Source organism: Salmo salar, chromosome 06, assembly GCF_965601325.2.
Source record: "Salmo salar chromosome 06, fSalSal1, whole genome shotgun sequence".
In the NCBI taxonomy this organism is placed as follows: domain Eukaryota; kingdom Metazoa; phylum Chordata; class Actinopteri; order Salmoniformes; family Salmonidae; genus Salmo; species Salmo salar.
Window position 1 is genome coordinate 75,278,526 of NC_138296.1, and position 25,390 is coordinate 75,303,915.

Here is a 25,390-nt window from a genome sequence, read left to right on the forward strand (position 1 = left end):
CGGACACACATGCATACCCCATAAGACATGTTACCAAAGGTCTCTTCACAGTCCCTAAGTCCAGAACAGACTATAGGAGGTGCACAGTACTACATAGATCCATGACTACATGGAACTCTATTCCACATCAGGTAACTGATGCAAGCAGTAGAATCAGTAAAATAAAACAGATAAAAAGCCACACACAGGTTCAAACACACGCATACGCACACAAACGCTAGCACTCTATACATATGTACATTGAAATAACATTGTATGGTGGTATTATACATTTTGTATTGTAAATATGTAATGTAATAATGTTATATGATGTACTGTTTTATATTTTGTGTTATGTGTAATGTAAGTGCCTTAATCTGTTTGGACCCCAGGAAGAGTAGCTGCTGCCTAATAAATAGAAATGCAAACACTGCTCTGTTCTCTCCTTTTTCTTCTCACTGTTATCTTTTTTCCTATGCTCAATGTCACAGTCAATGTATGTGATTGTTGATACACCCTCCTTGATATGATACGTCATTCTCTTTTCTCTACCTGAGCAACTCATGTTCATATGGTTTCATACTCTACACCGCCCCTCCCTTCACTGGCCAATAATGATAACCTTGCTCTAACTCCGATCTCTCTCTCTCTCTCTTTCCCTCTCTTTATTTCTCTTCCTCTCTCACAGGAGAAAGTTGACACAAGCCCCACCTCTCTGCAGCTTCGCTCGGAGATTCAGGTAAGCCAAAACTCCCCTTGCATTGGTCACACAACATTTATACTTGGTCACATTTACATATCATTACATCAGCAACAGAGTTACATTCATGTGTACATACATTTTTACATCAATGTTATTTGAACTATTAGATGTTGAGTAACACAACCTGAATGCTATACCAATGTTACATGGCTGAATACCAGGCTAAACGCAGTACCTCTTCTGTCCACAGGAGTCCCTTGGTTTCAGCAGTGAGGTGTCCACTCCAGAGACAGAGAGAAAGTAAGACTGTAGTTCAACCCCACTTCTCTCTACATGTGTGACGAATGTGCAGTGCAGTGAATCTGGGTTATATCATCAACACACGCACACACACATAGACACACGCACTCATACACACGCACACACACACACACACATATGTGGGTCACGAATCATGTTGTAATGGTGTTGTAATGATAATATCAATGATAATGATATTGATAATATATCATTATATCAATATCAATCAAAGATCAATCGAGTTTAATATAAGAATTCAGGTCTTCTCTGAGAATATATTAATCATATATTAATGATATATTAATCACACAGCACCGTATATTTTGTAAATAATAATAATAATTTGGAGGGTGTTTATATTTGTCCTATTTCACACATGTACAAGTATGTATTAATACGCATGTGTGAATTGGAAGTGTGTTTTTTGCATATCCCTGAGACACCCTTGAAGAGTGGGGTCACGGCCTGGGTCTGCCATTATCAACGGCAACCCTGGAGCAATTAGGGTTAAATGCCTTGTTCAAGGGCACATCGACATATTTTTCACCTTGTTGGCTCGGGATTTGAAGACCTTTCGGTTACTGACCCATCACTAACCGCTATGCTACCTTCCACCCAAAGACTCCAGCCTGAGAGGCTTGTAGAAAGTCTCAACATCAGCTGCTACAGAATTGTCATAGATACATTATCAGTGTGTCCTCGAATCCAGTCTGGCGTCAAACTTTAACCAAAACATTCAACACTGGCAGACATTTGATACTTTCAGTTAAACAGGTCAAAGGTAACAACATCAGTACTTAGTCACAACAGATCATTAATTATACACTGCAGTGGCAGTCGGTGATGTTTAAGATGAGGGAGGACGATTCTTTTTTTATGACCATGGCCTTATTTCTATTACAGAATATTGGATGACTGTCATTCATATTCCATTCACCCAGCTCGATGTAACATCGATAGGTTTAGGCTACTACATGATACTCAAATGCTCCCTATACCCATCATGAGGTTGCTATAACCTAGCCTATGAATTAAAGTTTACAACATAGGTGCACACAGGTCGAGATTTTTTGTTGTTGTAATCAAAGTGACAGACAGTAACACATTCAATACCACCTTGCACACTCTTGCCTTCATCTAGCTGATCTAGGCTGTAATCATTAGTCCAACATCTGCAAACGAGAGTTTGTATTGGACAAATTCAAGTATCCCGGTTTCATTCCGTTTAAGAAATGTTTTTGAACAGAATTGGCAGAATGAATACACCCCTGATCACACGCAAACACAGTTCACTTTCATAGCAGCCATATACAGTGCCTTGCAAAAGTATTCATCCCCCTTGGCATTTTTCCTATTTTGTTGCATTACATCCTGTAATTTGAATGGATTTTTATTTGGATTTCATGTAATGGACATACACAAAATAGTCCAAATTGGTGAAGTGAAATAAAAAAAAAGACCTCTACGAGGGTAATGAAGCAGTCAGGAACAGGGCCTGAAAGCTCGCAGTAGGTAGCGCTATGTCTGGCACAAACCCAACACCCCGAGAACACCATCCCCACAGTGAAGCATGGTGGTGGCAGCATCATGCTGTGGGGATGTTTTTCATCGGCAGGGACTGGGAAACTGGTCAGAATTGAAGGAATGATGGATGGCGCTAAATACAGGGAAATTCTTGAGAGAAACCTGTTTCAGTCTTCCAGAGATTTGAGACTGGGATGGAGGTTCACCTTCCAGCAGGACAATGACCCTAAGCATACTGCTAAAGCAACACTCGAGTGATTTAAGGGGAAACATTTAAATGTCTTGGAATGGCCTAGTCAAATCCCAGACCTCAATCTAATTGAGAATCTGTAGTATGACTTCAAGATTGCAGTACACCAGCGGAACCCATCCAACTTGATGGAGCTGGAGCGGTTTTGCCTTGAAGAATGGGCAAAAATCCCAGTGGCTAGATGTGCCAAGCTTATAGAGACATACCCCAAGAAACTTGCAGCTGTAATTGTTACAAAAGGTGGCTCGTTGTATAATTCCTTCTCACATCTGCACTCTCTCACCTTTTCCCTTTGCTTGTGGATTTCAGTGCACAACACATCATCTATGTTTTTTACCTTTATTTAACTAGGCAAGTCAGTTAAGAACAAATTCTTATTTACAATGACAGCCTACCAGGGAACAGTGGGTTAACTTCCTTGTTCAGGGGAAGAACGACAGATGTTTACCTCGTCAGCTCAGGGATTCAATCTGGCAACCTTTCAGTTACTGGTCCAATGCTCTAACCACAAGGCAGACCAGGCAGAAAAACCTTTCCAAGCCAAACCTTCATATCATAACTGCTAACCACTACACATAGGCTACATCGTTGTCACCATATTAGCTAACAACGTTAGTAATGTCATAGTCAACATAGCTACTAGCACTAACGTGTTAGTAAACCAGCTACAATCATGCAGTACATTGTACAGTCAGCAAGCAAGTGTCCATAAATTTATAAAACCAAAAGCTTACCTTGATTTGGAAAAGTTCCTGTGTTGGATAGCCATAGCCAGCTAGCTAACATAGCATCCCTCTCTGTTTGAGCCGGGTATTTGGGTAGGCTAAACTAGCTAGATGCATTCACTAGCTAAGTGAAAGTGAAACGAATACAACTAAATATATCTATTTTTCTCTCTCTCTCTGTCTCTCTCTCTCTCTCTCTCTCTCTCTCTCTCTCTCTCTCTCTCTCTCTCTCTCTCAGTGCTAGCTAGCTCTAGCTTATGCTTTCAATACTAGATTCATTCCTTGATCCTTTGATTGGGTGGATAACATGTCAGTTCATGCTGCAAGAGCTCTGATAGGTTGGAGGACATCCACCGGAAGTTATCATAATTACTGTGTAAGTTTATGGAAGCGGGTGGGAACCATGAGCCTCCTAGGTTTTGTATTAAAGTCAATGTACCCAGAGGAGGACGGAAGCTAACTGTCTTCCGGCTACACCATGGTGCTACCCTACAGAGTGCTGTTGAGGCTACTGTAGAAATGAATTGCAAAACAGTGTGTTTTAATCAATTATTTGGTGATATGAATATATTCAGTATAGTTTTATCTAAAAAAAGAAAACTTTTTATCTCAAACCTGTGCGCCCTCTGAATGACACACATACACAATCCTTGTCTCCACTTAAAAATCATTTAACCTGTCTCCTCCCCTTAATCTACACTGATTGAAGTGAATTTAACATTAATAAGGGATTATAGCTTTCACCTGGATTCACCTGGTCAGTCTGTCATGGAAAGAGCCGGTGTTCCTAATGTTTTGTACACTTATTGTAGAGTAACTACTTAATTAAACATGGTACTTAAAGGGAAACTTCACCATTTTTCTCCAGCACCACCCCCACATCAACATACAGTATATTAAGATGGTTTTGTAATAAAAAAGATAGAGGAAGATAAGAGTTTCCAATGACATCATTGGTGTGCATCGTGTGATTTTAACCAATTACGAGTAGGCATTGCCTACTAATTGTTTACTAATTGGTTGATAATGTCATTGGAAACACTTATCTTTTTTATCTATCTCTTTTACTGCAAATATAGAAACATACTGTATGTTAATAATGTTTGGGTGGTGCTAGAGAAGATGAATATGAAGTGGTAAATGTCCCTTTAAACATACATTGTTGACTCCTGTTTCCCTTCCCCCAAGGGAATGCATCTGTCTGGGTCTTCCTGCACATACAGTCATGTTTATTACACATCATTCCATATCCACAGTAAATCAAATACAGTTAAAAATGTATCAAATAATTTCCCATTACACATGTTGATCCTTGCATCATGTCCAGAGCTAATGATGGTATGAGGGTGAAGATAGCATCTCCAGATAGCTGCTTGTGACAACATGACTGACTGGACTCTTACACTGGAGTTATGCATAGGAGTGGACAGTGGAGGACACCTTATTATTATTATTACAGTCAGTCTAGGTTATTACAGTCAGTCTAGGCCCAGTCACTGTCCCGTGCCTATGGTGACAGACACAACCACAAACACACACACACACACCATTATTTGAGTAACACAGAGTGACTCAAGTCTAACTCCCTCCTCTCTGTCACGTCCCTCTGTGACTGACGGAAGGCCAGCCAAGCTCTGCTCTCTGTTTCCTCCCTATGACCTCTCCTCAGGCACCATTCTACGGCCCTCCAGGCTTCCTTCCTCCCATTGTGTCAGCTGGAGAAGGGGAGGGGAGACAGGGGTAGAGAGGAGGGGAGAGGAGGGGAGGGGAGGGGAGACAGGGGTAGATAGGAGGGGAGGGGAGAGAGGAGGGGGGAGAGGAGGGGGGAGATGGACCGATTACAACATGCTAGAGAAGAGGACAGGATGGGCTATAGGTGGTGTACTACACTCTTAGAAAAAAAGGTGCTATCTAGAACCTTAAAGGGTCCTTCAGCTGTCCCCGTAGGACAGCCCTTTTTGGTTCCAAGTAGAACCCTTTTGGGTTCCATGTAGAACCCTTACTACAGAGTACTCCTCACAGGTTCCTGTCCCCCCAGCGTGTCTGTGCATGCAAGCGTGCGTGTGTGTGTGTGCCTGCGTGGGTGTGTCCGTGTGTGTGTGCGTCCGTGCGTGCGTGTGAATGTGTGTGTGTGTGTGCAAAAAAAAAAGCAAAAGCACGCTCCAACTAACACCAACGCATGGAGGGGCCAAATAGGGAACTTCCTCTTCTGATTTATTGATCACCACATGAAGTTGGCTGTGGAGAGAGTGGAGAGAAGAGGACAGAAGAGGACAGGACAGGATGGGTCTATCGTTAAGAAAGGACAACAGAGATTACTAGTCTTTGATGGACAGCCAGGGATAATGCTTGGTTGGCCAACAGAGCAGTGAATGACTTTAATATGGTTTCAAAGGGCCAGAGTTGAAGTAGTCTGCACTTTGTGTGAGTGCTGTCAATTACACAAAGCATAGGCTACCTTTGTGGATGGGTTCAAAAGTGTTGTCCCCTCTTCACTTGAAGATCAATAAATATTGTTTCTTAAAGACCATATACATTTGAAACAACACCCATACCATGACAATGTCTTGTTTCAGCAAAAGTGTCATATTGGAAAATCAGAAAAGAGTCAGCATAACATTGATTTCATGAGGCGATGTTGTGGCCTGCATGAAGCTTTGACTTCCTGTTAGTCAAAACACTTGTGTGTGTGTGTCCTGCCATATGACTGTCCTCAGTGTTTCTCTCATAGAGGCAGCCTCATCACTGAAAATAGACTTTGATTTCAGATCTTTGAAAAGGTCAGGAGAACATCGATATATGTCTTCCTCTGCTCTCACAAAATAAAAATAAAATGATTGCCCAGCACAGGGCACGAACTCAGGATGCTGGGAGAAAAAGTGCTCTGATCAGACCACTGCGCTACAGCAGTGTACAAGTACACATACATGCTAAATGCAAATACAATGGCTTGTGAAAGTATTCACCCTCCTTGGCATTTTTTCTATTTTGTTGTTTTACAACCTGGAATTAAAATTTATTTTTTGGGGGGGGTTGTATCATTTGATTTACACAACATGCCTACCACTTTGAAGATGCAAAATATTTTTTATTGTGAAACAAACAAGAAATAACACAAAAAAACTGAAAACATGAGCGTGCATAACTATTCACCCCGCCAAAGTCAATACTTTGTAGAGACACCTTTTGTAGCAATTACAGCTGCAAGTCTCTTGGGGTATGTCTCTATAAGCTTGGCACATTTAGCCACTGGGATTTTTGCCCATTCTTCAAGGCAAAACTGCTCCAGCTCCATCAAGTTGGATGGGTTCTGCTGGTGTACAGCAATCTTTAAGTCATACTACAGATTCTCAATTGGATTGAGGTCTGGGATTTGACTAGGCCAATCCAAGACATTTAAATGTTTCCCCTTAAATCACTCGAGTGTTGCTTTAGCAGTATGCTTAGGGTCATTGTCCTGCTGGAAGGTGAACCTCCATCCCAGTCTCTAATCTCTGGAAGACTGAAACAGGTTTCCTTCAAGAATTTCCCTGTATTTAGCACCATCCATCATTCCTTCAATTCTGACCAGGCAGGTTTGTTGTGGTTCCATATTCTTTCCATTTTTTTATAATGGATTTCATGGTGCTCCGTGGGATGTTCAAAGTTTCTGATATTTTTTTATAACCCAACCCTGATCTGCACTTCTCCACAACGTTGTCCCGGACCTGTTTGGAGTGCTCCTTGGTCTTCATTGTGCCGCTTGGTTGGTGGTACCCCTTGCTTAGTGGTGTTGCGGACTCTGGGGCCTTTCAGAACAAGTGAATATATACTGAGATCATGTGACACTTAGATTGCACACAGGTGGACTTTATTTAACTAATTATGTGACTTCTGAAGGTAATTGGTTGCACCAGATCTTATTTAGGGGCTTCATAGCAAAGTGAATACATATGCACCCACCACTTTTTTGTTTTTATTTTTTTTGAATTTCTTATTTCATTTCACTTCACCAATTTTGAATATTTTGTGTATGTCCGTTGCATGAAATCCAAATAAAAATCTATTTAAATGTCAGGTTTTAATGCAACAAAATAGGAAAAACGCCAAGGGGAATGAATACTTTTGCAAGGCACTGTACACACACACACACACACACACACACACACACACACACACACACACACACACACACACACACACACACACACACACACACACACACACACACACACACACACACACACACACACATACACACTGCCGGATGCCAGGAGCTCTGTGGGCTAGCTATGTGTCTTTTTTCCTCGGCAGCACTCTCCCCACAAAGCTGGTGTAGTGTAGTGAGCCACCAGCTGTTGACATTATCACTGAGGGAGACAGATATATAATAGACACATCACATGACACAGGAGCTATATCATTATTAGGTCATCTTTTCTCCTAGAGAACTGCTACGTCCTCTCTCTCCTGTCTCTCCATTGACTTTCTCTGGGCTCTAGCGATTCTCCTTGTAAGGACTCCCATTGTTAGAGTGGATGCCATGCTGTGAGCTTGAGCGGGATGATCGGTGTCTGTGTGTCTGTGTGTGTGTGTGTGTGTGTGTGTGTGTGTGTGTGTGTGTGTGTGTGTGTGTGTGTGTGTGTGTGTGTGTGTGTGTGTGTGTGTGTGTGTGTGTGTGTGTGTGTGTGTGTAGTACTGTAGCCAGTGGATTGAGCGCTACCTGCTGCGAGCTTTCAGGCCCTGTCCCAGACTGCTTCATTACCATCGTAGAGGTGTCTGTGTGCGCACGTGCACGTGTGTGTTTCTCTCTGACCACCTCACTCCTCTCATAGTGGTGTGCGTGTGGACGTAGAGAAGCTTAGTACTGGCATAGCACTCTACAATCTGTCCTCATATAACCTCCACATAGATCTCTGAAAATACTAAAACACCAGCTTTCAGGCCAAGTCATCTCAGTCTGATTTCCCCACAGTATTTCCTCACTGCGATGGCGAGGCATAGTACACACACCCAACAGCGAGAGAGATACAGAGCCAGAACTGTCTTTATGGAACACTCCCTACTCTCCTGTGGCACAATTCGATCATGACTAAAACTCTCCACCCCACAAGGAAAGTAAAGGCACTGCTTACTGACTGTTGCATATGCTCATTCACACAACATACATGGTTCTGTCCTGGACTCACTCTCTATATGGCATTGCTTTATGTATGGTTACAACAGGAAGTTTAGAACCAAACTAAATGGTTTTAACCTTTTATTGCAGTGGGCTAAATCAGGGTCACACAGAGTGTTTCTTGTTAGTCTTAAACAAATCTACTTTGAAACAAAAGTATACACCTCACACACATGGTTATGGGCTTAACATTTTTTGAGTTTGCATCCCAATATTACACTTTATAACAAAAGACTGAAATATAACAAAACTGTTTGACATGGAAACACCGGATTTTCCTCGGTTTAATTTTTTACATCTTTATTAACGATGAAATGATGACAAATATTAATAACATTCCACCCATGAGGTCAAAGAGGGCACTTTGGGTCATTGACTGCAGGAAAGGGCTACAACAGGTCTGCCTCCCTGTACTAACTTACAACAAGAAAGTTGGCTAAAGCAGAAAAAAAGTGCAACCAGGCAGGAGAAATGTAGGAAATAAAGAAGCATGCAGAGATTTAGCCTAAACCAGTTAAGTAGCTTCAGCACACAATGGTCTGACTGACAGACTCTAGTAACGTGTGTGTGTGTGTGTGTGTGTGTGTGTGTGTGTGTGTGTGTGTGTGTGTGTGTGTGTGTGTGTGTGTGTGTGTGTGTGTGTGTGTGTGTGTGTGTGTGTGTGTGTGTGTGTGTGTGTGTGTGTGTGTGGTAATTTATAGAGCATGGAGCAGGGGGCTAGGTTACAGGAGAAAGATCTTCTGTTGAGGGAGTTCTATTAGCATCAGTTGGGGCCCACTGGGGCCTAACCCGGAGATAGAGAGAATAGAGAGAGGAAGAGAAAGAGGGGGGTAGAGAGATAGATGAGGGGAAGGAGAGGAGGGGGCAAGCATACAGACCACCATTAGCATCTCATTATGTTGCCATGGCAGCCAGGCTTTAAACGGCCCTAAACTTTCCCATAGAGCCCAGAAGGCCGTCACATCTACTATACACACACACACTCACAAAGAGGAGGGGAGACCCGTCGAGCTTGTTTTGTTCCTGCCACAGACACACACACAATGCCTCCACCCTCACTGAACTGACAACCACCTGTCTCTACCTCTCTGCATGCATCAGCGTGTGTGTGTGTGTGCGTGCGTGTGTCTGTGTGTGTGTTTGTGTGATGTGTTTAGCATGGAGGCCAGGGACTGAGTTTATCTCTCTCAGGAGGGGTGTGTGTGGGTCACTGGATGCCTGATGAAGACAGATGTAATGTGTCTCTGTGAGCCTCTACTACTGGACAAGCTGTCCTCTCTGACTCCCCCTGCATGATTCATGTGTTTAACCATAACTCCCACAGAGCAGGGAGCACTGACAGACAATGCACTGCCACAGACTGTCCACTGCCATAGACACACACTGCCATAGACACACACTGCCATAGTTACACACTGCCATAGACACACACTGCCATAGACACACACTGCTATAGACACACACTGCCACAGACTGTCCACTGCCATAGACACACACTGCCATAGACACACACTGCCATAGACACACACTGCCACAGACTGTCCACTGCCACAGACTGTCCACTGCCATAGACACACACTGCTATAGACACACACTGCCACAGACTGTCCACTGCCATAGACACACACTGCCATAGACACACACTGCCATAGACACACACTGCCATAGACACACACTGCCATAGACACACACTGGTGTAGACACACACTGCCATAGACACACACTGCCATAGACACACACTGCCATAGACACACACTGCCATAGACACACACAGCCATAGACACACACTGCCATAGACACACACTGCCATAGACACACACTGCCATAGAGACACAGTGCTATAGACACACACTGCTATAGACACACACTGCCATAGACACACACTACCACAGACTGTCCACTGCCATAGACACACACTGCCATAGACACACACTGCCATAGACACACACTGCTATAGACACACACTGCCATAGACACACACTACCATAGTTACACACTGCTATAGACACACACTGCCAAAGACACACACTGCTATAGACACACACTGCCATAGACACACACTGCTATAGACACACACTGCCATAGACACACACTGCCATAGACACACACTGCTATAGACACACACTGCCATAGACACACACTGCCATAGACACACACTGCCATAGACACACACTGCCATAGACACACACTGCCAAAGACACACACTGCTATAGACACACACTGCCATAGACACACACTGCCATAGACACACACTGCCATAGACACACACTGCCATAGACACACACTGCCATAGTTACACACTGCCATAGACACACACTGCCATAGACACACACTGCCATAGACACACACTGCCAAAGACACACACTGCTATAGACACACACTGCCATAGACACACACTGCCATAGACACACACTGCCATAGACACACACTGCCATAAACACACACTGCCATAGTTACACACTGCCATAGACACACACTGCCATAGACACACACTGCCATAGACACACACTGCCACAGACTGTCCACTGCCATAGACACACACTGCCATAGACACACACTGCCATAGACACACACTGCCAAAGACACACACTGCTATAGACGCACATATACTGGTGAACACAAAATACTTTAATAAACATATAATACTATCATTATACCACTAATACATTTAAATGGTGCCAATCACTCTCTCTCAAACATTTCAGTTTTTTCCTGGGCTCTGAAGAGAACAAATGAGTTAATCATGTCTTAGTCCTCTCTGGAAAACAGACTGAAATAGATCCATTCATGTGGTGTCCCTTTCTTCCATAACAAGAGAAAGAGTTCGCCACAGTGAACATGTGTTCTGTGTTGGGCGCCGTCCTGTAAGAGGGAATGGAAGAGGATAAACAGAGAATAGGAGAAAACAGCACTCAAACATCAGCCCAAGACTGGAACTACTTGGGATAACATTTGTCAATGTATAGAATTGTGCTATTTATATGGTTTGATAGAACTCTAGAGAAGCTTTTAGGGTCTTCTTATTCAACGTTGTAAGTTCTTGCTTTTGAGGGCAGTGAGAATCAGGTTGTCAAATTAAAGTGAAGTTTTGAGACTCTCGCATTCTTACTCCTCCTCACTCCAGTAACTTTCCACGCTCTCTTAACTCTTTCCCCCATCTCTCTCTTCTTCCCTCTCTCTCTCTCTCTCTCTCTCTCTCTCTCTCTCTCTCTCTCTCTCTCTCTCTCTCTCTCCTTCCCTCTCTCTCTCTCTCTGCGTCTCTGTGTCTCCCAAGGAGGGAAGTGGAAACAGAAACAGGCTGAGTCTGCCCCGTGGTTTTCTCTCTCTCTGCTCTTCTCTTCTTCCCTATTTTCTCCTTTTCTCTTCTACCATCTCCTTTGCCCCTCCCCTTCCCTTCTTCATCCACTCCAATCCACTCTTTCCCCATCTTCCCATCAGCCCTGTCCTCCTTCTTCTCCTCTTCTCCTCTCATCCACTCCTCTCTTACAACCCCTACCCTCTTCTCCTCTCATCCCCACATACCTCTCTTCTAAAGGTATCTCTGCCCTGCGCCCCTCAGGAGCCAGCCTGTGTGTGTCTGTAGAGCTCCACCACTGTCCTCTAGTGGTGAAGACATTGAACAGCAGCCAGAGTAAAAACCCAGAAACGAGACATCAGCAGCATCGCGTCAAAACAACAGCATATGTTCCATCTCAGAGGGACAGGGTTGACTGGAAGTGCCCAGTGTTTAGACGTCTCTGTGCTAGAGAAGTAAGGGTGTGTGATGCTGAGAAGAAAGGAGGATCTATTATTCTGATGTTAACCCTCTCTCTCTTCTCTGTCACCATCGTACTTTCCAGGATGTCTCTGCACAAGTCCAACTCTGAAGATGGCTCTGGAGGTTAGTAGCAATCAATCTTTAACAAAAAAATACTTCTGTTTTCTGTTACTGTTTCTAGCTATCGAGCAGGGTTGGGGTCAATTCTATTTGAATTACCGGTAGTGAATAAATCAAGTAAAATTGAATTCTAAACATTTCCTTATTTACAAACCAGATAATGCTCTCTCTTAAACACTGGGTCCTTCTGATGTGTCTGGGTGTCTGTGAGTGTGTGTCGTAGTGTTGTCTGACTGGATCTCTCTCTCTCTCTCTGTTCCTCCTAGGTAAATGGGACAATAAGAAGAACAACAAATCCTTCTGGCAGAATTTCCGCAAGACGTCTCAGAAGGGAGTCATGCAGCAGACGTCAAAAGGTATGACATTATTACACTTTGTTATACAGTGTTATTTTAATGGAAATTACATTGTTCAATTCTAATATCATATTTATTATCTGGTAATTACTTATTTTTGGCCCATTTTTCATGTTATTCCATAATACTCTATGTTATGCCCCAGCTGTTTTATAATTCTCTTACTTTAGCCCTGACCATTGACTTTCTCTGACCTTTGTCTAGGAGAGGACATAGGCTACGTGGCCAGTGAGATCACCATGAGTGATGAAGAGCGCATCCAGCTGATGATGATGGTGAAGGAGAAAATGATCACTGTGGAAGAGGCATTAGCTCGGGTAGGAACCCCCTTACCCACCCTATACCCCCTACCCCCACTCTCCCTCTCCTCTCCAGGCTGCTCCTGGGGCAGACAGACAGACCCCCACCCAGGCCCTGGAGAGGACCTCCACCCCACCCTCAAGCTGACCCCAAGCTCCAGCTCCATCACTGCATCGTGGGCTCGCCCGGCTCCAAATCTGCCCTCTCTCCTGCTTCATCCACCAAGCTCCATATCCAGCTTTTACTAAAACGACTTACTCTTACTAATCATTCATTTGGCTTTTATAATAACCTTGCATTGCCCTTTTTTACACACAAACACACTCACGCCACCCCAGACCCTGGCCAATGGCCCCTGCCACCTGGGGGTGTGTAGTCCTGTTCATACTGTAGGGATAGCTGGACATGTTAGCTCAGTAGCCCCCCCCGGTGGGCGGTTAGAGTTATGCATTCTGGATTTGTCCTCTGGGTGGATGTGGTGGCTGGAGTGGCATTCAGTGGTCCCTCTTGTCTCTTCTTCTCTCCTTTCTCTGTCTATGTTCATCTGGTTGTTTGTCAAATTCATCTTCACTTTTTCTCATCTCTTACTCTCTATCCCGCTGTTCTGCTGTTCTCTGTTCTCTTCCTCTCTTCTTCCTCCTCTCCTCTCATCCTCCCTCTCCCACTGTAAAGGAGAGAATGACGTGGGTGATTGCAGTCCTGTAGAATTACTGTAGATCTCTCTCCACAAGGCAGACGTTGATTCTCCTCCAGCTCTTCCTGTACCTCTGGTGTGTTATTGGGTGCTGGTCTGACTTTTACTCTCCTCCACTGTGATTGACACTCAAACAAACCAATCAGACTCTGGAATCAATGAGCAGCCTTTGTAAACAGTTGTGTTGTCTTGTATTTGTTTCGGTGGACCTCATTTATGTTGGCCTGTGACCTGTGTGTGTGTGTGTGTGTGTGTGTGTGTGTGTGTTCTACGTTTGTATCTACATTGTGTCTTGGTGTTGGTTTGGGTGTGTGTGTGGAGGGGTAGCTGTTTCTATAGTGAGAGTGGGCCATTATCCCCTGCTCTCTCTAAACTCTTGTTCTCCTATAGCTGAAGGAGTATGAGAACCATAGCAGACAGTCCAGCAGTACTGACACTGCAGAGTGGACTGATGGATCCACTCCCAATCTAAACCAGTCCTCAAACTGCAAAGTAAGTACTGACCTTTCACCTCTCACCCCGTGACCCCAAACACCTCAGGATCAAAGCCCAACAGAGGAGCAGCCGTCTTTGTTTTGTTTCATGTTGGAATTATGTCTGTGTGTGTGTGTGTGTGTGTGTGTGTGTGTGTTACCTTGGAGTGGGTATTTGTGTGTGTGAGGACACATGTATGAGATCATTGGCAGTGACGTCCCTTCCCTAACTAACCTGGATATTAACTAATGGCATACCCCAGCATCCCGCGTGTGTTGACACCCAACTCTGTGTGTAGTGCAGACTATGAGCCTGTAAGACTGGGATTGGGTTGATCAGTGCATGCATCCCCTCCCTGGATTCTGCAGTGAAGAGGGAAAATGAATAATGAAGGTTATAGAAAACTGTAATGTCGTCCTTAAAGGTGAACTCTGAACTAAGAACTGATTTCCATCCAGCCCCAGTCCTGATTCCACCCTGTAACTTTTCCCCCTTCTTCCATCTTAAAGGGGAATATCACTCAAAAACCATCTTTTGGTATTTGGTGTTTTGCATGTCAGCAGTCAAGATATTGGACTTGTAAGAAAAATGCCTCCATCATCATGATGTGTTTTGCATCATATGATGATTTGGCTGGAGACACCTTTCTTCTTAAAAGTCCATTATCTTGACTGCTGACATGCAAAACATTTTGGGACTGTATCAACAGTGGACTAATGAAACAAATACCAAAATATTGTTTTTGAGTAAAATGTCCCTTTAAGTCAATGCTGAAAGTATCTGTCCAGATGACCAGCTGTGGTCAGTAGAGAGCAGGCCCTGGACCTCCCAGTCCTGAAGTGTCCTTCCAGACCATGGGGTTTAGTGACAGGTCACAAAACACAGCCTCACTGGGATGATATTGCATATTGTTGCATGAATCCTCAGGACGGATGTGAGTGGTTATTTTGGATGGGGACCAGTCGTACTGTACTGATGATGGTTCAAATCAAACACTTCTGTCCTGCTGGGTCAAAGCAAGCTCTGTTTTCCTCTTGGGTTTAGCCTTGCGCTGCTGTAGGCTATGTGTGTGTGTATAAGAGAGATCACAGGGGAAGGACATGTGGGCTGACAGGCTGAATGGAGGACTGTGTGTGTGTGGGGACATACAAACTTACAGACCCACATCTTCCTGTGGGTCTCGACACCCACCACAAAAACACCAACTGAATGCCCAAACATTTCTATGCACATATGTGTTGCCGTGGAAACCCAGTTGCTAATAGCTGGGGCTCAACGCTCCCTTCCCTCTAAATGATCAGTAGCCTTGACATCTGAATTGTCTAGCATGCGGCACTTCTTATTCCATATTAATTAGCTGAATGTGTCTTTTGATCTGAAGACGTCTGCTCTAGCATGGTGGCACCACAGCCTTGACACCAAGCTAGAGGTCTTCTCGGATCCCGAAATTGAGATCCGAACTGAATTGGATCCGTGAAATTCCTTCCCGACCCTAACAGGATCCGGTCATTTCGCTTTAAAATCTATATCCGATCCGGATCCAAGGTAAACCAGATCCGACCCAAAACATGTCCGAGTTGAGAGAGAATCAGATTCAAAATTGGGTCAGGTCTTTATCCAACCCAAATGGATCCAAAAGATTAAAAACGTAAGCCAGCAAACATTTTTGACTTGTCTGTGCATTTTCGGTTGTATCTAAAATATTTGTGGTGTACAGGATAGTATTTTCATAATGACATCCCTGTCACGGCTGTCTAAAGGATCGGACCAAAGTGCAGCGTGGTTGTAGTTCCACATTTTATTAAAGCCGTGAAACTTTTGCAATACACAAAATAACTGAATTTACAAAAACAACAAACCGTGACGCAGAGAGAAACAAACACTACTGTCACGGTTGTCGTCGGTGAATGAGGACCAAAACGCAGCAGGTACGTGAATGCTCATCTTGATTTTTAATTATCTTCAAAAATGAACATACAAAATAACAAAACCGAAAAACTAACAACTAACAAACAGTCTGGCAAAGCAAAGCTCAACACAGAACAATCACACACACAAACACACCCTAATATATGGGACTCTCAATCAAAGGCAGATAGACAACACCTGCCTTCAACTGAGAGTCCCAACCCCAATTAACCAAACATAGAAACACACACACCAGACTAACCATAGAATACAAACACATAGACCATCAACCAAAAACCCGGAAATACTAAATCAAACACCCTTTACACAAACACACCACCCCGAACCACATAAAACAAATACCCTCTGCCACGCCCTGACCAAACTACAAAAACAATTAACCTTATACTGGCCAGGACGTGACAACTACTCAAAATATAATCACCCACAAAACCCAGGAAGAAAAACCCCTACTTAAATATGATCTCCAATCAGAGGTAATGAGGACCAGCTGCCTCCAATTGGAGATCAACCCAAAAAACAACAACATAGAAATAGAAAAACTAGAACTTAAACATAGAAATAGAAAACATAGAAAAACACAAAAACACCCCCTGTCACGCCCTGACCTACTCTACTATAGAAAATGACATCCTACTAGGGTCAGGACGTGACAGTACCCCCACCCCCCCACCCACCAAAGGTGCAGACTCCGAATGCAACAAAAACAAAAGAAACCACAAAACAAAAGGGAGGGTAGGGAGGGTGACAATTGTCTATGGCGGCTCAAATGCAGTCCACATAACCTTAACCTCCAGCATAGGAGGTGGCTCCGGTTCGGGGCGTACTGCCCGCTCCACCTGCTGATCCTTCTGCTTTATTACAACCTGACCGTGGATCATCGTCGAAAGAAACGGACTGTAGATCATTGCTGGCGGTTCTGGGCTGCAGGCCGCCTCAGGAGGTTCTGGGCTGCAGGCCGCCTCAGGAGGTTCTGGGCTGCAGGCCGCCTCAGGAGGTTCCGGACTGGGGAGCGTCGCTGGAGGCTCCGGACTGGGGAGCGTCGCTGGAGGCTCCAGACTGGGGATGCGCACTGGAGGCCTGATGCGTGGGACCGGTACGGGTGGCACCGGGCTGCTGACACGCACCTCAGAACAAGTGCGGAGAGGAGGCACAGGGCATACTGGGCTGTGGAGGCGCACTGGAGGCTTGATGCGTGGGACCGGTACAGGTGGCACCGGGCTGATGACACGCACCTCAGGGCGAGTGCGGAGAGGAGGCACAGGGTATACTGGGCCGTGGAGGCGCACTGGAGGTCTGGAGCTTATGGCTGGCACAACCCGTCTTTGCTGGATGCTCAACCCAGCTTGACAACTGCAAGGCGCGGGCACAGATCGCACCGGCCTGTGAGTGCGCCCTGATGACACAGTGCGCATCACCGCATAACACGGTGCTTGCCCCATCACGCGCTCCCCACGGTAAGCACGGGGAGTTGGCTCAGGTCTCCACCCTGACTCTGCCAAACTCCCCGTTTGGCCCCCCCCCAATTTTTTTTTGGGGGGGGGGTGCCTCTCGGTCTTCCATCGTTGGGCTAGCTCCTCATAGCATCGCCGTTCCGCTTGCGCCGTTTCCACCTGCTTCCATGGCAGGGTCTTGTCCCCTGCCATTACCTCCTCCCAGGTCCAGGACGTCCTCCACTCTCTCTTCTCCCGAGCCCAGGATCCCTGCTCCTCCTGGGCACGCTGCTTGGTCCTTTTGGGGTGGGTGATTCTGTCACGGCTGTCTAAAGGATCGGACCAAAGTGCAGCGTGGTTGTAGTTCCACATTTTATTAAAGCCGTGAAACTTTTGCAATACACAAAATAACTGAATTTACAAAAACAACAAACCGTGACGCAGAGAGAAACAAACACTACTCAAAATATAATCACCCACAAAACCCAGGAAGAAAAACCCCTACTTAAATATGATCTCCAATCAGAGGTAATGAGGACCAGCTGCCTCCAATTGGAGATCAACCCAAAAAACAACAACATAGAAATAGAAAACCTAGAACTTAAACATAGAAATAAAAAACATAGAAAAACACAAAAACACCCCCTGTCACACCCTGACCTACTCTACTATAGAAAATGACATCTTACTAGGGTCAGGACGTGACAATCACTATAGTTAGACGGAGAACATTATGAGGTTATCCAAAATATTTTCCTAATTTCTCTTGACCAAATATTTGAGCAGGAGGATTTTTGGGGGCATGATCATCACGTGCCAGACTGAGAGCAGTGAATCGTTCACTTTTTTAACATTACAAACTAGCCTATTTCAACATTACAAACTAGCCTATTTCAACATTACAATGTGGGTTTGATAGAAAAGTAATTACCATCCAAAGAGTTAATTAAAGATTCATCATTGAAGAGAGAAGTTGTCTTGATATTTCTTATACTTATCCATGCATTACGCAGTCAATAAATCAGCAGCCTTTCAATATTAGGCTACAATATTTTCTGCAGACAGGTTTATCAGTCTACCGCACATACACACATACCCACACACACACACACACACACAAACACACACACATACACACACACACACACACGCACACACACACACACACACACGAGCAGATTAACTTGGTCTAAAATGGCTATTTATTAGACGATCAGAAAGAATGTGTCGGTAACTCTGCAGTATAACTTGTTTATTTTTTGAACAAAAGCCACGAAACTAGAGAGTCACTCATCTTTATGCTGACAAATTGTCAAGTGTGTGCATACTGGTAGCGAAGTCAGGTGCAGGAGAGCAGAGATTTGTGAACAGGCGCACACTTTATTGAGGCAAAAGTGTAAAACGCGCAAAACAGTCACAAGAATTATGTTTAACAATAAACATCTTCGTGAAATACCAAGGAAAAAACAAACCAGTCTGGCGCGTCAACAAATAACACGTAACACAAACAATCTTTCACAAAGACATGATGGGGAACAGAGGAATAAATACATGTAGATTGATTGGGGAATGAAAACCAGGTGTGCAGGGAACAAGACAAAACAAATGGATACATGAAAAATGTAGCGGCGATGGCTAGAAAGCCGGTGACGTCGACCGCCGAACGCCGCCCGAACAAGGAGAGGAGCCGACTTCGGCTGGAAGCCGTGACACACATACTGTATCACACTTGACTCGACTCATTCAACATAAGTTAACCGTTAATAAAAGAATAAAATACCCTTGTAAATAGGCCAAGCCTAAACAGATCAATAACCCTGGCCTAGGCTATCATTTGTTTCCGCTGCGTCCTCTTCCTCTCCCAGCTAGGCCTATAGCCTATTTCACCCCGCGTCACGCGTCTGCAGTGTGCACTGGCTGGTTTTCATGAAGCGAATATGTCATTTTGTCACAAGGATTTTGACATATTGATGAAAGGGGACGCCCAGATAGTCATTTAAGTTTTCTTTTTAATCGGATCCGGTCGGTATTTCACATATTGTCACACAGATCCGAGGCCCGTGCCACCGAGCGGGATCCAAGGGGGATCAGGTTCGGGTAGATCCGGGAAGACCTCTACACCAAGCTGCCTGCTGTAAACAGTCTGGCTTTATGATGTGGATCTGTGGACATTCTGGACAAAATTCTGTCAGGCTTTCAAACAGTTTTCACATGCAAGCAAAGTTTTCCTTGAAACTATTCCTTTCTAGTAATAAATGGATTCCTTCAATGAGAAAGGCCTGTTGTAAGGCATTATGCAGAGAGCCAGCCCCGGGTCTGAGTCTGGCCTGGCCTGCTGTACAGTCTGGCTCTGCCTGCCCTTTGATGTGGAGCTGCAGACAGACAGGGCCCTAGCAGGCTAATCTCCCTGTTAACCCTCTCTATGCCCTCGGCTGCCACAGGCCTGCTTCCTGTCCAACTGGATTGATGGATGGGATGTCCGATAGACGGAGGGAGAGAGGATAGGGGGATGACTGGAGGTGTATTGTTCGGAGGAACACTCGGCCTGTCTTCAGGGCTGTTTGTACGCGCCACCGGAGGGAGGGAGGAAGAGAGGAAGTGAGGGAGGACAAAGAGCTCTCACTCCCCTCAGGCCCCTGAAACGCAGCATGAGGAGGAGGGGCTCTGCTTGATAAAACACCAGTTTAAAATGGATCCGTTTAGGAAATATCTTCCCTCTTTTGGGCCTGGGGGTGTGTGCCGGGGGTAATGTCCGCCACCTTCAAATGGAATTAGGTCACCCCCCCATCTTTCAAATGGCTATGTGTGTCTGTGTGTTTCTTTGTGTGTGCGTCTGTGTAGCTCTGTGGTCGCTCTGTCCAAATATCCGTCCTCTTGCCCTGCTCCCTCTCCAATCGTTCTCTCACTCTCTGTCTCTCCGTCTCTCTCATCCCCCCCGGAGCAGAGAGAGAGAGCGCCCACATTCCAGGGCTGGCCATTAGCGATGTGGGGGCCAAGGCAGGGTCAGAGGCTCAAACGCTGGGATTGTTCTCCTCTCTCCTCCAGGCACAACATGCCTTTTCTCTCTGCTGCTGCTCAATAGCACCAGCAGCCTGCTCGCTCTCACTCTCCCATCGCTTTCATTCTGCAGAGCTGCCTTTGCCAACGAGCTGCAGGGAGTGTGTCAGAGTGAGTGTGTGTCAATGCTGTGAGTGTGTATGCTGTGTGACTGTGCGTGTCTCTCTCTGGATATGCCGTGTGCAGTGTGACTAACCTGGGACTAGATGGGACAGGGCCAGCCTGATGCATGGTGATGCATGCTTTTTACACTGACCTGGGAATGGTAAAAGCACAAGTCTGCTGTCCTAAATGCCTAAAGCGGTGAGTAACAAGTCACACTCAACTGTTTAGCATGCTCAATTACATTTCAATGTTTTTTCTGTATTTTTGTGAGGCAGGGATCTGCTTTCGGTTTGAACCAGTTTTTACTGGGCGTTTTAGATCTGGTTTAGTTTGTGTGTGCACCATGTATGCTCGACCACACCATGATTTCTCAAAGCTCATAATGATGGTGTGTGTGTGCATGGTGTGTGTGTGTGTGTGTGTGTGTGTGTGTGTGTGTGTGTGTGTGTGTGTGTGTGTGTGTGTGTGTGTGTGTGAGTTGACATTGTTCCAATGAGGGGTCTCTGACCGCAGCATCTTTACACCACTGGTTGAGTTCTGATTGCGTCGTGTTCCAGACGTTGGTGTCCCTCAGGGCTGAGCCTAAGGGACTATGTCATTGTCAGCCCCCCCCCCCCCCCCCCCGGGCTATGTTGCGGCAGAGGTGTCTTTCTTGCTTTCTTCTTAATGACCCTACTGTACCAGAGCAGCGTTTCCCCTAAATGTATTTATCTGCGACGCACTGCTGCAGAGATTGACTAATACAAACAACACAACATTATGCATTTCATTCAACTGTCTTCCTTGACCACTCTTTGAAGCACTGCTTTCTCTTCTGTATGATCAAATCTATTCTGCCTCGCTTTCGCCCCCTGCTGTCCTCCGGGACTGTCTTGCCTAAGAATGGCTCACTCTGACTCTGCAACAATACGCACACTTCAACACCAACACCCACCGCAATAATGAATAACTCAGAATAATAACATACACACTCCAGTAATGTCCTTTATGTACCTCAGTAATGAGCCTTGTTGTAGGAGGATTCAGTCAGGTCTGGTTCCAAACTGCAGCGGACACACACACACACACACACACACACACACACACACACACACACACACACACACACACACAGAGAGACCTGTTATTACAGCACAGTCTCTGAAGACACAACTCTGTAATGTCCTCTGGAGCGGTGGAAACTAGCAGAAGAGTATTCCAGCCAGATGTGTGTGGTTAGGGTAGAGGGAGGACAGTGGGTTTAAGGGGTCCAGGGGTGAGGGGGGAGGCGTTCTGGGGTTTACAAGCTGAGAAGTTGTCAAAAACAAAATGAGAGGGTTCGACCCCGGTCTCGTCTGGTTCTGCTGTCGACAGAGGAATGGAGTGTGGAGCACGCACCCCTGAGACTAGTGGTGGGAAGAGGGCTCTGATGAGACGCCAGAGTGATTTATGGGTAATGCGCAGGTCACGGAGCTCCCATGGTGCAGAAAGCCATCATTTCTGACTGAGAAGTCTGAAGTGACTGGAGTCCAGGGGAATGTCGAGGTCCTGGTGTCAACTAGGTACCTGGTGCGCCCTCGTGGCCCTATGAAAGGTGTCTTCTAGAGCCAGCTGTTAAAGCCATCCCTCCCTCAGCTGTTAACCTCTGCTGTGTGTGTGTGTGTGTGTGTGTGTGTGTGTGTGTGTGTGTGTGTGTGTGTGTGTGTGTGTGTGTGTGTGTGTGTGTGTGTGTGTGTGTGTGTGTGTGTGTGTGTGTGTGTGTGTGTGTGTATGTATCCCTAGACTCTATGCCAGCAGCTGTCATGTTTTTAGGTTACAGATGTAATACAAGGCCACAATGTTTCACATGAGGAGGTTGGGAAGCTAAGAGGAGCGTCTCTCCAGTCCTAATATACACAGCCCAGTCAGACTCGCCTGAGCACTAACTCAAGCTCTCTCACACGCTGGGGGATTTTTTTGTGCGCGTGTGTGCACTTGTGTGTGTGTGTGCACTTGTGTGCCCTGGCTCTAACAGTGGACCAGCTGTCTGTGACCAGACCCGACCCAATGTTGCTGTGGAAACCAGAGGAGAAAACAACAAATTAGGAATTTTCCCCAGAATGACTGCAGCTCGGCCAAACTAGCTCTGTGACAAACTCATCTCATCACATCACATGGTGCCTATACGACACCTGCTCACATACGATGGTCAGAATAGTTTCTGATGGTTTTCTGTGTGTGTGTGTGTGTGTGTGTGTGTGTGTGTGTGTGTGTGTGTGTGTGTGTGTGCGTGTGCGTGCGTGCGTGCGTGCGTGCGTGCGTGCGTGCGTTCGTTCGTGTGTTTGTGTGAGTTAAATCAAATCAAATTTTATTTGTCACATGTGCCGAATACAACAGGTATAGACCTTACAGTGAAATGTTTACTTACAAGCCCTTAACCAACAATGCAGTTTTAAGGGAAAAAAAGTGTTAAAGTATTTACTAAAATAAACTGAAGTAAAAAAATAAATAAATAAGGAGCAACAATAAAATAACAGCAGCGAGGCTATATACAGGGTGTACCGGAACAGAGTCACAGGTTAGTCGAGGTAATTGAGGTAATATGTACATGTAGGTAGAGGTAAAGTGACTATGCATAGATAATAATCAGAGAGTAGCAGCAGTGTAAAAATGTCGGGTGGGGTGGGGACAATGCAAATAGTCCAGGTAGCCATTTGATTAACTGTTCAGGAGTCTTATGGCTTGGGGGTAGAAGCTGTTAAGAATCCTTTTGGACCTAGACTTGGCGCTCCGGTACCGCTTGCAGTGCGGTTGCAGAGAGAACAGTCTATGACTTGGGTGGCTGGAGTCTTTGACAATTTTTAGGGCCTTCCTCTGACACCGCCTGGTATAGAGGTCCTGGATGGCAGGAAGCTTGGCCCCAGTGATGTACTGGGCCGTACGCACTACCCTCTGTAGTGCCTTGCGGTCGGAGGCCAAGCAGTTGCCATACCAGGCAGTGATGCAACCAGTCAGGATGCTCTTGATGGTGCAGCTGTAGAACCTTTTGAGGATCTGAGGACCCATGCCAAATCTTTTCAGTCTCCTGAGGCTTTGTCGTGCCCTCTTCACAACTGTCTTGGTGTGTCTGGACCATGATAGTTTGTTGGTGATGTGGACACCAAGGAACTTGAAGCTCTCAACCTGCTCCACTGCAGCCCTGTCGATGAGAATGGGGGCGTACTCGCTCCTCCTTTTCCTGTAGTCCACAATCATCTCCTTTGTCTTGATCACGTTGAGGGAGAGGTTGTTGTCCTGGCATCACGCGGCCAGGTCTCTGACCTCCTCCCTATAGGCTGTATCATCGTTGTTGGTGATCAGGCGACTGTTGTGTCATCAGCAAACTTGATGATGGTGTTTGAGTCGTGCCTGGGTATGCAGTCACGCGTGAACAGGGAGTACAGGAGGGGACTGAGCACGCACCTGCTGTTATTTACTGCTGTTATTTACAAATAGACACAGATCGCCTCCCCTTGTCTTACTGGAGGCAGCTGTTCTATCTTTCCGATGGACCAAAAACCCAGCCAGCTGTATGTTATCCATGTCGTCATTCAGCCACGGCTCAGTGAAACATAAGATATTACAGTTTTTAATGTCACATTGGTAGGATAGCCTTGATCGGCGCTCATCCATTTTGTTATCCAATGATTGCGCGTTGGCTAATAGGACTGATGGTAGAGGGGGATCCTTACAAGGCACCCGACCTACGTCCCCCGATATCTCCGTCTCTTCTTCATGTCAATGACGGGGATGTGGGCCTTGTCGGGTGTCTGAAGTAAATCCTTAGCGTCCGACTCGTTAATGAAAAAATCTTTGTCCAGTACGAGGTGAGTAATCGCTGTCCTGATATCCGGAAGTTATTTTCGGTCATAAGAGACGGTGGCAGAAATATTATGTACAAAATAAGTTACAAATAATGCGAAAAAACACACAAAATAGCACACTTGGTTAGGAGACTGTAAAACGGCAGCCGTCTCTTCCGGCACCATCATCATCGTATTAATGAAGCATTTGGTGACATCATTGTTCCCTCTGTTTCTGCTCCACTGTAGAGATTTTTAATGCCGTCGAAATGCCCAATTGAACTTCCCTCCTCTCTCCACAGTCCACACGCACACACGCACACACACACACACACACACACACACACACACCCTCATAATGGAGCTCTGTGTACCTCAGCACAATGCCACGGAGCCTCCATTTAGTGTCTATTGGGTAATAAACAGCTCCAGGCTCATTCCAACAGGCAGCTCTCAGTCTAGAGCCTGATCTAGAGACACACACCACACATACCAAGCTCCCTGAATATCTGTGGTGAATATCTGTGGTGAATATCTGTGGCACCTCCTCATCGTCCTCTCTGGTTCAGAGTTTTTGTTGTTTTGGCTCGTTTTTTCATGTGACCTGAATATGTTTTTAATATTAAATGTCATGCAATGCAAATGTACAACAATGTGTCCTACAATGTGTCCTACAATGTGCCCTAGAATGTGCCCTACAATGTGCCCTACAATGTGCCCTACAAT

The 25,390-nt window shown here is 45.4% G+C and overlaps 1 protein-coding gene across 7 annotated transcripts in view; it reads left to right on the plus strand.

Moving 5' to 3' along the window:
- The window catches only part of LOC106607985 (SAM and SH3 domain-containing protein 1), a 311,979-nt gene that overhangs the window by 257,147 nt on the left and 29,442 nt on the right, over positions 1-25,390 (plus strand). For 5 of the 7 annotated variants that reach the window (XM_082976967.1, XM_045720952.2, XM_014205527.3 and 2 more), the window contains exons 3-8: positions 668-718; positions 933-982; positions 12,479-12,519; positions 12,783-12,872; positions 13,077-13,189; positions 14,257-14,358. In XM_082976967.1, coding sequence (XP_082833093.1) covers positions 668-718; positions 933-982; positions 12,479-12,519; positions 12,783-12,872; positions 13,077-13,189; positions 14,257-14,358 — 447 coding nt within the window. The remainder of the gene's footprint in view (positions 1-667; positions 719-932; positions 983-12,478; positions 12,520-12,782; positions 12,873-13,076; positions 13,190-14,256; positions 14,359-25,390) is intronic. The other 2 variants (XM_045720953.2, XM_082976966.1) reach the window with 1 other exon arrangement.